The following is a 13,349-nucleotide window of genomic DNA, read 5'->3' on the forward strand; positions in this document are numbered from 1 at the left end:
AGGTGCAGGGATTTATACCAGAGTTCAGTTGGTGTAAATTCTCGTGCCTAAAATTGGGTGCGGATCCCATTGCTACGCAGAATTCTATAAAAGTGCCCTATTCTGAGTGCCATTTATAGAATGCACTTCTCCCTCCGGATTCTCGGGTTTAGGACTCACGACTTCGGTTATTCACGAGATTCTAAACCTGGAACCACTCCCGCCTCCCTCCTATCTCCCGGACCTCTCCACACCTTACCTGGTGGTCTAGCAGTTAAGTGGGGCAGAAGCGATCATCCTACGCTCCTGCCCCATGCAGAGCCATCCACAAAAGTGACTGCTATGAGTTCCCGTGGTCTCACGAGACTACAGCATGAACTCACAGCAGCCATTTTTGTTGACGGCTCTGCACGGGGTAGGAGTGTAGGAAGACTGATCCTGCCCCGCTTCACCACTAGACCACCATGTAAGGTGTGGAGAGGTCCGGGAGGCAGAGGTGGGTCAGAGTCGGTCCTAAAAGTTATTCACATTTTTCAATATTTGTGGGCCGGCTCTGCCCCTAACCCCTGCAAATATTGACGGGGACGTGTAGTAAAAACATAAGAATAGCCTTAATGGGTTAGACCAATGGTCCATCAAGCCAAGTAGCCCATTCTCATGGTGGCCAAACCAGGTCCCTAATACCTGACCAAATCCCAAAGAGTAGCAACATTCCATGAAACCGATCCAGGGCAAGCAGAGGGTTCCCCATGTCTTAATAACAGACTGTGAACTTTTCCTCCAGGAACTTGTCCAAAGCTTTCTTAAAACCAGCTACACTATCCACTCTTATCACAACCTCTGGCAACGTGTTCCAGAGCTTAACTATTCCCTGAGTGAAAAAATATTTCCTCTTATTGGTTTTAAAAGTATTTCCCTGCAATTTCATTGAATATCCCCCTAGTCTTTGTAATTTTTGATGGAGGAAAAATCGATCCACTTGTACCCCATACTACTAAGGATTTTGTGGACTTCAATCCTATCTCCCCTCAACCGTCTCTTTTCCAAGCTGAAGAGCCCTAACCTTTTTAGTCTTTCTTTATACAAGAGGAGTTCCATCCCCTTTATCATCTTTGTCACTTCTTTGCATCTTTTTAGTGTCTTTTTTTGGCACCCAAATTTGGGCATTATTTATAGAATTGAGTCCTATATATGTAAATATATCATACATGTGCAAATGGCTTGAAAATTGTCCTTTCCTTAAACAATACGAGGGGGATGCTGAAAAGTTCTCAGGCCAACCAACTTCCTAAATTCTGAGCTTCAGTTTGCCCCTGTAGCTGAAAAGAGTGTTCATAAAGTGGCAATTTGCAGAAACGAAATTCTATATTTTGACATTGTTTCAGATCATTGATTGAACAATATCCACATCATTCTTTTCTTGGCTGGGATGAGAACTTTTCATCGCCCCCTTGTAGCATAAAGAGTTTCAGTCTCTGGTAACCAAAGCTGAGATTGTGTTGTCATAATACCTCGGTAATGGTCAATCATGTGCAAGACAATGCCGCTCAGACAATTGTGCGCAGGATGTCTACGTACTGGATTTAAACAGTATTTTAAAGCACTTTGAGCAGGGTGGGGCTTTAGGCATATGGGCCAACCCATCCCATATGTTTAAGGCCCCGCCCATAGGAGGGGCCTCAGTCAACTGAGCCAATTCTGGCCCAGTTGCCTAAGGCCCCTCTTATGGGCTGGCCTTAGGTGCCTGGGCCAACCAGACCCAAGGCCCCTCCCCGGTGCATCCCCGGGAAGGGGCAGGTCCGCCATTTGGTAGACGGCCAGCCAGCCGGACCGGGGTCCTGGCTGGCCAGCCAACTGACAAGTTAGTGTAGGGGGCATTCAGGGGCTCGGGGGGTTTGTGGGGGTGGGAGATCATCTTCGGCAGGAAGGCTTGGGATCCCTCCTGCTGGTATTCGTGAGGGGTGGGGAGTTCAGGGGATTGTCTTTGGCAGGAGGGCTTGGGATCCCTCCTGCCGGTATTGTCGGGAGTGGGGTGTCGGGGGGCCGTCTTCGGCAGGAGGGCCTGGGCTCCCTCCTGCTGCGATAGCGGGTTTATTGGGGGGTTGCCGGCAGGAAGGCTTGGGATCCCTCCTTCCAGCGATCGCCATTTTTTCAGGGGGTGCCAGCAGGAGAGATTGGGCATCTCTCCTGCTGGTTCACGGCAGTTCAGGGGGGATCGCAATCACGGTAGGAGAGATTAGGCATCTCTCCTGCCGCGATCGTTGCGGTGGGGGGGGGGCAGTTACAGGATTCTGTAACCGGCATTGTTTTATGACAGACGCCGGTTACAGAATCCTGCTTTTAGGCGAAGGACTAGCCCCTCCTTCACCTAAAAGGTCTGGGTTTGGGCGTTTGGGATTTCGGCGATTTTTTGGGCGGGAATATGATGTAGGGATAGACGTAGTGGCAGTTTGGGTGAGTAGATTGCTGAACATGCAGGTAGGCCATTCTCAAAAAAAACCCTCAATTTGGATGGTTTTTTTTTGAGAATGGACATTTCCCTGCTGCCAACTTCAGCGTCTACTGACATAGGCCAAAAGGGGGCTTAGATGTTTTTTTATATTATGCTCCTCCATGGTTCCAGTATATCAGCCCCCCTCAGTTTCTTAGAAACAATAATGCATCTCCTAACAGTAATGACAGGCATAAGTGACACATTACAGACCAGCTAATTCATTGGTGCATGAGCTTTCAAGGACAAGAATTTGCTCGATCGGATACTTCTGAGAAAATGAACTTTTGTCCTTGAAAGCTCATGCCTCGGGGATAGGCCCTTTTACGAAGCAGAGGCAAAACTCAGAGCTCCTTTTACTAAGCTGCGATAGCGTTTATAGCGCATGCAGGATTTTAGCGCGCGCTAAACCTCCCGCTACGCAGCTAGAACTAACGCCAGCTCAATGCTGGCATTAAGGTCTAGCGTGCCCTAAAACCGCTATCGCAGCTTAGTAAAAGGAGCCCTAAGGCTTAGTACGTCCTAATGCTGGACTTTCCTGCGCACCAAGCCCATTTTTGCCACAGTGGTAAAATAAGAATTTTTCCATTTTTTTTTTATTGCCAGGTAGTGTGCTAATGTTGGCATTAGCACAAGGCAATTGCAAATAATTAATGTGGGAACACTTGCCACCTTCTATTTAACCAGTTAGGGCCTGATTCTATGAACAGTGCCTAACTCCTTGGTGCGACTTTGGTTCAGTTGTCAATCAACCACTAGGCGCCATTTACAGAATCATATCTAGCAACACATTGGCTTGATTGTCTTATACTTGGCTTACATAAGAACATAATTTAGAGAATGACAAGGAGACAGTTGTCCCCGTCCCCGTGGTTAACTGCTGGAAACCATCTCCATGTCATTCTTTAAGGAGAGAAGGAAGAATCAGAGTATGAATGGGCCCAGCCACTGACCCTCAAGCCTTGCATTGAAGAATGCTGGTGTAGAAGGACTGAGGTTGAGAGAGACACTAAAGAATGACAGTCTCTGGTATCCAGAGCAGATATTGTAATGTCATAATGTCTCATTCTACCAATGAGAGCCAAGCTTATCAGTGATGTCACAATGGCTTCATTATCTTATACTTGGCTCACATAAGAATCAGAGTATGAATGGGCTCAGCCACTGATCCTCAAGCCTTGCATTGACACTAAAGAATGACATGGGGTGGTTTCCTGTGGTTATCTGTGGGGATGGGGACAAATTCTGTCCCCATGTCATTCTCTATGTGAACTCACCAGGACAGTTAGGGTGGGTCAGTAGAGTGGGCAGACCTGATGGGCTATGGCTCTTATCTGCCAACATCTTCTATGTTTCTATGTTTACCTGAATTTAAAACTGCTTAGACAACCTCCATTGATAGGTGGTATATAAATAATAGGTGGTATAATAAATAGGTGGTATATAAATAATAGGTGGTATATAAATAATAGGTGGTCAATGACCACAACAATTAGAGTAGAATTTTGGCTAGGAGTCACTAGGTCAATAAGGGTAGTTAGTGAAGCCTAATGTAGACACTGTTTACAGAATCAGGCCCTTAGTGCACGGAAATATGAACACACTAACTGGTTAATGCTTCCATGCCCACTCTTTTCCCATGACGTGCCCCTTAAAAATGATATCTTAATTGTTTACATGCAATTACCATGTGCAAACAGGAAAACTGCTGCTAGATACTTTAGTGTGTCTAGCAGTAAGAATCTTTTGGCACGCTTAACCCATATTAGGAGTAAGCGCTTCTTAGTAAAAAAAAAAAGCCCCTAAATTAGTCTGTAAGGAGTCACCTGTCTGTCATTTCTGCTACTCCAGGACGAACACAGTGAAAATTCCCAGCTGTAATGCTTCCTGTACAAGTAAAACACCCCATGCATCAAGAACAACCACCCTAAACCTATGACATAAAATCAACAGGTACCAAAATCAGGCCCTTAGTCTGGAGGCTATGGGCTGTTTTGTTTTTCTTTTTTCTTTTTGTGTGTATTTTCAGCTCCCCATGTCGCCTTGATAAAGGACATCGAAACGCGTTGGCGTTCAGGGGAAAGATTTTTTGTCAGCAAGCGAAAGCTAAGTAATGGTTACTAGTTATGCAATGTAGCAACGCAACAGTTATAATAAGTATCAAGAAATGAGCAACACAGTCAAGTAACACTTTATATAAAAAAATAATATTAGGTGGTGGAGGTTCCGTGGGGTTAAATGAGGAATTGCCCCCAGCACTCATTCTTTGTGTGCCGGGTTGTCTGATACCCCTTCCGGTCCTCTTGATCACTTGTTGTTTTTTCTTTTTTTATTTTCTGTCTAGTTTTCTCTGTGGATTTTGGTATCTGATTTTTACTGACAATATCTAAGCAATAAGATTGTGGAGTTGTCATAAAATCAACAGGGGCATCCGTGCTACTGGTATTGATCCTAATTCTGCAGCAGCAGATCGTAAAACAAACCCTGACGGAGCCTTCCTTACCATCTGTGCTGAGGAGGTGTTTCTGGCAAAGTGATGCATTCGAGGAGGCGCTAGGTAATGCTGATAGTGAGGAGGCATGGGCCTGACCTGGAACTGGGCGTGTGTCAGCCCAGCGTCGACGCTGAGATCCCTGCAACGGCAAGACAAAACAGGAAAGCAGGTAAATGTAGCCCTAATGACGCACTGAAGTGCTTCTGCACGTACGAAAGACAGTTCTAAAGTAGGAGACCTAAAATGAGGCACCTACTTTTCTCTAGAATGCTAGCCTAACAGATAGATACATGCTTAGAGGTTAGACATGAGCACTTAACACCTGCCTTAATGCTGGTATATATTTTTCCACTTAAACGCATTTATCAAATGAGGACAGCTTTTTTGTGGACCATCAGATGGTGAGTAATGTGACACAAAAGTACTTATCTATGTACCTCACTTCTTCATCAGTTATATACCCTGTTTCCCCGATGGTAAGACACTGTCTTATTATTTTTGGAAGGCCAAAATATGCTCTAGGGCTTATTTTCGGGGGGATGCCTTATTTACCCATGAAGAAGACTACAGTACACAGTTATTGTTGAAAAAAAACAGAATTTTATTACGTTCGCGAGAGGTACGTTCGCAATGCGTTCGTTGGAGGAAGAAAACGGTCGGCTGAAGAATCGGTCGGCCGAAAAATCGTACCGTGCATGGCCAGCTTTATCCATCATACCATATATTGTACCATTTAATGTCCCCAATGTTCTCCATCAGGGAAACACAGTAAAGAGATTATTCTGTAGTGCAGCATCAGAGGGGACTTGACAATGTGAAACCATTGTTTATATACCGTATGCATTTTAAACAGTAAGTGGTATTGCTCACAGCAAAAGAAACCTGTTTGCGTGTCTCACTTTTGGATGTTCTGGCCGTGAACAAACTCCTGCAGTCTCCGTTAGGGAGGGACGAGGGAAGCTGCCTGTGTTTCCTTGCGCGGAGTCACGTGCGCGCGCTGCAGTCCTGTCACTTCCTCCTCTTCACTTCATGACGAGGCGCGGCACGCAGCCATGGAGGCAAATACGGTAGACGGAGGGACCACACGGAGTCACCCACCGTACCACCCGATTCGGGTAAGCGCAGGTATCGGTGGGTGGCTTATTTGCGGGGGGGGTGCCTTATTTTACATTTTTTTCTAAAAAGGGGGGGCTGTCTTATTTGATGGCCCTGCCTTATCATCGGGGAAACAGGGTATATATATATATATATTCAAATAAAGTATTGCAACATAAAAATATCAATTATGTTTTGCATGCGTAAGAGCTGCCATACTGGGACAGTCCAAAGGTCCATCAAGCCCAGTATCCTATTTTCGACAGTGGCCAACTCAAGTCACAAGTATCTGGCAAGATCCCAAAGAGTAAAACAGATTTTGTGCTGCTTATCCTAGAAATAAACAGTGGATTTCCCCCCATCCGTCTTAATAATGGCCTATGGACTTCTCTTTCAGGAAATTATCCAAACCTTTTTTTAAACCCTGCTAAGCTAACTGCTTTCACCACATTCTCTGGCAACAAATTCCAGCGTTTAATTACACATTGAGTGAAGAAATATTCTCTCCTGTTTGTTTTAAATCTACTACTTATTAGTTTCATTACATGCCTCCTACTCCTAGTAGTTTTGGAAAGAGTAAACAGTACAAGCAACTCACATCACATCGTACAGTACCTGCTCTGCTCCACTCAGTATTTTATAGATCTATATCATATTTCCCCTGAGCCATCTCTTCTTTGGGTTGAAGAGCCCTAACCTCTTTAGCCTTTCTTTACATCCCATTTATAATTTTTCACTCTTCTCTGTACCTTTTCTAATTCCGCTATATTCTTTTTTGAGATGTGGCAACCAGAATTGGGCACAGTATTCAAGGTGCAACATTATTTTCTATTCATTTCCTTTACTTATCTTCATAATATTTTTTGTTGGTATCATCTCTCATGAAAGATGTATTCATTCACCATTGGACATTGCATTGGACAGTGTCAATATTTGTGCTCCTGTAAAGAGACAGAACCTGTGAAACCATCGCTGAAGTTGCCATTAGACCTTTTTGGTAAGGAGGTAATTCTACCAAAGAGAGGAAGGACTGGTAGGCACCCTGATGGTGATCTCTGTGTCTATGCTTTATGTTGGAGCCTTGCCAGTCCACTGACGGTCAGTGATTCACTTCAGGCTGGTTCACTTCCCCAATCTGTTCCCCCCAAGCTATTACTGAACCCAGAATCACACACTTACTGAAAATGAGATTACATAAAAGCCCCAATCCCATCTGCTCAGCTGAACCAGGACCCTTAATGCTGAAGAAACCCTTGACCAAACTGTCACTTTGAATGTGGTTAAGATGTTATTGACAGAATGAGTTATTTGTTGATTTTGTTTCATTTTCTGCCATATCAGATTACAGATTACGATAAAATGGTAGCATATAGACAAGCAAAAGGGAAAAGAATTACATTTGCACATAACCTACCCCTCCCCCCCATTTATTCCTCTCATTATCACAACCCATATAACCACTCCCTATCACCTCTTAATATAAAGGGAAGCAAATACGCTCTGACCCTCTTTAGAGTTCATAATCTCGACAAAGCACCAAGATAAATAGACTACATTGAGGAGAGACTGGAAGCCCTGAATATGTATACCCTAGAGTAAAGGAGAGACAGGGGAGATATGATTCAGACGTTCAAATACTTGAAGGGTATTAAGGTAGAACAAAATATTTTCCAGAGAAAGGAAAATGGTAAAACCAGAGGACATAATTGGAGGTTGAGGGGTGGTAGATTCAGGGGCAATGTTAGGAAATTCTACTTTACGGAGAGGGTAGTGGATGCCTGGAATGCGCTCCCGGAGAGGTGGTGGAGAGTAAAACTGTGACTGAGTTCAAAGAAGCGTGGGATGAACACAGAAGATTTAGAATCAGAAAATAATATTAAATATTGAACTAGGCCAGTTACTGGGCAGACTTGCACGGTCTGTGTCTGTGTATGGCCGTTTGGTGGAGGATGGGCAGGGGAGGGCTTCAATGGCTGGGAGGGTGTAGATGGGCTGGAGTAAGTCTTAACAGAGATTTCGGCAGTTGGAACCCAAGCACAGTACCGGGTAAAGCTTTGGATTCTTGCCCAGAAATAGCTAAGAAGAAAAATAAAAAAAAATTAAATTAAATTTAAAAAAAATTTAAATTGAATCAGGTTTGGCAGACTGGATGGACCATTAGGGTCTTTATCTGCCGTCATCTACTATGTTACTATGTTATATGTTACTATGTTACATGCAAATTACACGGTTGAGTCACATTATTAAGACCACCGCCTACCTCTGATGTCAGAGATGCACAGCCATTGAACCAATGCAAGTGTTGCATGGAGACTTCGTGGGTATGTAAGGTAGGATGTCAGCAAGTTGTCAATATAGCAACTATGGATGTCGTGGGGGGAAACGTGATTTATCAGACATTGAAAAAGGCATGATCATCGGCTACCGGGCCAAGGGCAGCGGCATTTTGGGAACAGCGGAGTTTGTGAACTGCTCATGGACTGCTGTGTTTAAAGTGTACCGTGAGTAGATAAATGGAACCTTTTTGATGATCCGACATGGTAACTGTGGGGCAGCACGAGCCATCGATGTGAGCGGTGAATGTTGGCAGCGCAGGTTGGTACAGGCCAATTGGCATGCTACTGTGGAGCAACTCAGCATCCAAATGAACCAGGGGGTGTCCAGATGTGTGTCCAAAATGACTGTGCAGCGAACCCTGTTGTGAATGGTGTTCCGGAGCAGATGGCTGGTGACTGCACCCATGCTCACGAAGGTTCATCACAAAAAACAGATGCAATTTGCACAGGAGTACCGACGTTGGACTTGCACCGACTGGCATAGGGGTTGCCTTCTCTGATGAGTCACATTTTGAGCTCCATTTAACTGATGTACTTTTGTGTGTCAGGAGTGAAACAATCAAGAACAAACACCCAGCAACCATTGTTGGACGTACACAAGCTGGTGGCAACAGCATTATAGTCTGGGGAATGTTTTCTTGGTATGGTCTAGGTCCTTTGATACCTCTGGAAGGCACTCTCAACCGATCAAGTACACCTAATGTTGATGGTCTTCCCTTTGGCCTATGGGATCTTTCAACAGGACAATGCAACATGTCATACCACCAGAATTGTTTGCGAGTGGTTCACAGAGCATGACCAAGACTTCCAACTATTTCCCTGGCTTCTGTGTTCTTCAGACCTTAACCCAAATGAGCACATTAGGGACTACTGGATCCAACATGCACCCATCAGCAACTGCCAGACACACTGCAGTCTGCATGACTCTAGCTACCTCTGGCAGCCATTCAGCATCTTACTGAGTCACTCCCATGGCATCTGGCTGCCATCAGTACTACTAGAGGTGGTTATTCTGGATATTAATAGGTGGTCATAATAATGTGAGTTGACAGTATATTTGGCTATTCTGTCACCGTACCAAACCTCAACCTAGTCAAGTTCCAGGTATCCGAACTCAATGTCAACTAAAAATGCAATGTGTTTCTAATTAGCCTTCTCTAAGATCATAAGAAAGCCAGAAAGAAGAAACCTTTTCCAGAGAAGCAGAAATAGTAGAACTAGAGGACATGAATTTAGGTTGCCGGGAGGCTGGTTCAGGAATAATATCGGGAAGAAAATTTTCACAGAGAGAATGGTAGATATCTGGAATGCCCTCTCACAGGAAGTGTTAGAGATGAAAATGATCGCATAATTCAAAAATGCATGGGATAAACACAAAGGAATCCTGTATGGAAAGAATGGAACCACCCAAACTTAGAGGCAACTCCAGTAATTGGGAAGCAAAACCAGTGCCTGGCAGATTTCTATGGGCTGTGCCCTGATTATGGCTGGACAGATTTGGATAGGCTGAAGTGGGGCTTCAATGACAGCTTCGGTCGCTAGAGAACAAGGCCAGAGCCTCTATGGTCTGTGCCCTAAAAATGGCAAGAACAAATCAAGGTCAAATACGCATATGTAGTATCACACCATACCTTATGCTATGAGTTTATCTTGTTGGGCAGACTGGATGGACCGTACAGGCCTATATCTGCTGTCACCTACTATCTTATATTATGTTATGTTATGTTATGAAAGAAATCAGGCATTCATAAGAACATAAGCAGTGCCCCTGCTGGATCAGACCAGAGGTCCAGCAGTCCGCTCACACGGTGGCCCATCAGGTCCAGGACCTGTATAGTAATCCTCTACCTATATCCTTCTATCCCTTTTTCCTTCAGGAAATCATCTAATCCCTTCTTGAACCCCGATACCGTTCTCTGTCCTACCACGCCCTCTAGAAGCACATTCCAGGTGTCCACCACCCTTTGGGTAAAGAAGAACTTCCTAGCATTGGTTCTGAATCTTTCCCCTCTCAATTTTTCCGAATGCCCTCTCGTTCTTGTAGTTTTTGAAAGTTTGAAGAATCTGTCCCTCTCCACTTTCTCTATGCCCTTCATGATCTTGTAAGTCTCTATCATGTCCCCTCTAAGCCTCCGCTTTTCCAGGGAAAAGAGCCCCAGTTTCTCTAATCTTTCAGCATATGAAAGGTTTTCCATCCCTTTTATCAATCACGTCGCTCTTCTCTGTACCCTCTTGAGCAGGGGTGCCCAACGCGTCGATCGCGATCGACCAGTAGCTCAGGAAGGCAACTCGAGTCGATCGCACTCGTGTTGCCGTCCTGATCTACGGGCCGATCAGCCTTCCTCTCCAGTGTTCTCCCTAGGGCCTTTTAGCTGGGCGGTCCGCCCAGCTGTCATCTGCCGCTGCTGAACATTAACCCCCCTCCCCCCCCAAAAAAAAAACGGCTTGGAGATTTCAGCCCCTAGCGAACTTATGCTCCGGGCTCTAACGTGTGTGTACAGGCTTCTCTTCTCTTCCCTCCGAAACCGGAAGTTATGTCCGGGGAGGGGGGGGGGGGGGAGAAGGAAAGCCTGCACGCACATGTTGAGAGCCCTGAAGCAAGCGTTTGCTACGGGCTAATACGGGAGACAGGTTAGTGAAGCATTTGTTCTTGTTCCTGCCGGGTCCTACCTACTTTCTGTTTCCGCGAAGGCAGGACCCGGCAGCATTTCCCCCAATAGGTTGATCACGATCTTGGGCTGATCAGCCTTCCTCTTCCCGACGGCAGAATTGACGTCGGGGAGAGGAATGCTGGTTGGCCGAAGCAGGGAGAGCTTGGGGCCTGTTATTGGTGGCGTTTGGGTCCTGGTCCCCAATAGTAATGGCAGTGGCAGTGGCTTGGGGGAGGGCAGGGAGAAAGAAAGAAAAAGGGCAGGCAGGGATACAGAAGGAAAGAAGAGAAACAGAAAAAAATGAAAGGGAGGCAGAGAGAAAGAAAGGGCAGGGAAGAGGAAGGAAAAGTTGGGGGGAAGGAATGAGGTCTGGAGGAGAAGAAGCATACAGGCTAAAAGAAGGAAAGAAAGATTGTATGCACAGTCAGAAGAAGAAAGTGCAACCAGAGACTCATGACACCAGACAAGGTAGGGAAAATGATTTTATTTTAAATTTAGTGATCAAAATGTGTCTGAATTTATATCTGCTGTCTATATTTTACACTAAGGTCCCCTTTTACTAAACCGCAATAGAGGTTTTTAGCGCAGGGAGCCTATGAGTGTCGAGAGCAGCGCTGGGAGGGGGTATATTTGTCTATTTTTGTATGGTTGTTACTGAGGTGATAGTGCTTAGAGTCATCTGCTTTGACCTCTTTGAAAAACCCTGGAATAGGAATGATGATTAACATTTTTTATGCATACAGTGTGCTTTGTGTTTTTTTTAAAAATTTTATTATTGGTAGATCATTTTGACTTGGTCATTTAAAAAGTAGCTCGCAAGCCCAAAAAGTGTGGGCACCCCTGCTCTTGAGTATCGCCATATTCTTCTTAAGGTACAGTGACCAATATTGGGCACAGTACTCCAGATGCGGGCGCACCTTCGCCCGATACAACGCCAGGATTACTTCTTTCGATCTGGTTGTAATACCTTTCCTGATAATACCTAGCATTCTAATCGCCTTCTTAGAGGCCGCTGCGCACTGTGCCGACGGCTTCATTGTCTTGTCCACTATTACCCCCCAAGTCCTTTTCTAGGGTACTTTCATCCATTACCAGCCCTCCCATCGTATAGCTGTACTTCGGGTTTCTGTTTCCCACATGCAAGACTTTACATTTCTCTACATTAAACTTCATCTGCCATCTCGTCGCCCACTCTTCTAGTTTGTTCAGGTCCCTTTGTAAATCCTCACAGTCCTCTTTAGTCCCAACTCCACTAAATAGTTTGGTGTCGTCTACAAATTTTATTACTTCACACTACGTCCCTGTTTTTATAAATACATTAAACGGCGGCGGCCCGAGTACCAACCCCTGCGGAACACCACTTTCAAATGCTTTCAAAACGTAATTACATCAGACTTGGTGAAAATGCTCAAGAGCAATGAATTTCACAGAGCAGAAATCCCACCTTATATCGGGTGTAAGATTTTGCACTTATTGGGGGTAATTTTATCATGGTTTTTCTTCGCGTAAAGCATGGTTTTCACGTGGAAACAAGCTTATAAATTTCTTCATGAGTATATATGCTTTAAAAAGTAGGCATACTACTTGATAGCTCCTATGTATATACAAACTGCACCTAGGAGTGTGGTTTGGATGAAGGAGGAGGAGGAGGAATTATGACGCACAAACTAATTTTAACATCACAACATCATATACATAATTGAAAACAATACAAATCGAAAAAACTCGTACATACATACTGAAAAACTGTCAGTGTAAAATACATCAATGATTACTTCATCCTATTAGGCTTTCAAAAGGGAAGATGAGCTGATTAGCAATCAGTTCAACAACCAAACTCCGCTTCATTAAGAGGCATAGTTCATCTGACAAAAGAGATGTTGCTTCAACAGTTTCTTAAATTCAAGCAGTAATCCATTCTAATCCTTTGTTATATATGCAACTAGCTGATGCCCTGGCGTTGCACTGGTATTTAATTATAGCAATAACACTGTAAATGGATTCAAATAAAGATACTTTATAGTGGTGAATGAAATTATTTTTTACAGCTTAATAAAAAGTACAATATTCAAATTATAATGTGAAATATTTGACAAAATGAATACAATACAACTAACGCAAAACGTGATTATAAACAACATTTTTAGTTTCACCTCCGGAGCAAGAACATATAAATTATTGGGTGAACCCACCCTTGAGCAAGCAACATAGAGTTGTGGGCCGCGAGACCCCCAGAACATATCACCCCAGGTAGTGAGGGATCTGCATACCAAGTTTCGTTCAAATCGGTCAAGCCGTTTTTG

The 13,349-nt window shown here is 44.4% G+C and overlaps 1 protein-coding gene across 1 annotated transcript in view; it reads right to left on the reverse strand.

Moving 5' to 3' along the window:
• Window positions 1–13,349, reverse strand: part of RNF165 (ring finger protein 165) — a 297,632-nt gene that overhangs the window by 39,032 nt on the left and 245,251 nt on the right. Inside the window, exon 4 of the mRNA XM_033935022.1 lies at window positions 4,974–5,103. Coding sequence (XP_033790913.1) covers window positions 4,974–5,103 — 130 coding nt within the window. The remainder of the gene's footprint in view (window positions 1–4,973; window positions 5,104–13,349) is intronic.

Source organism: Geotrypetes seraphini, chromosome 1 (assembly GCF_902459505.1).
Source record: "Geotrypetes seraphini chromosome 1, aGeoSer1.1, whole genome shotgun sequence".
NCBI lineage: Eukaryota > Metazoa > Chordata > Amphibia > Gymnophiona > Dermophiidae > Geotrypetes > Geotrypetes seraphini.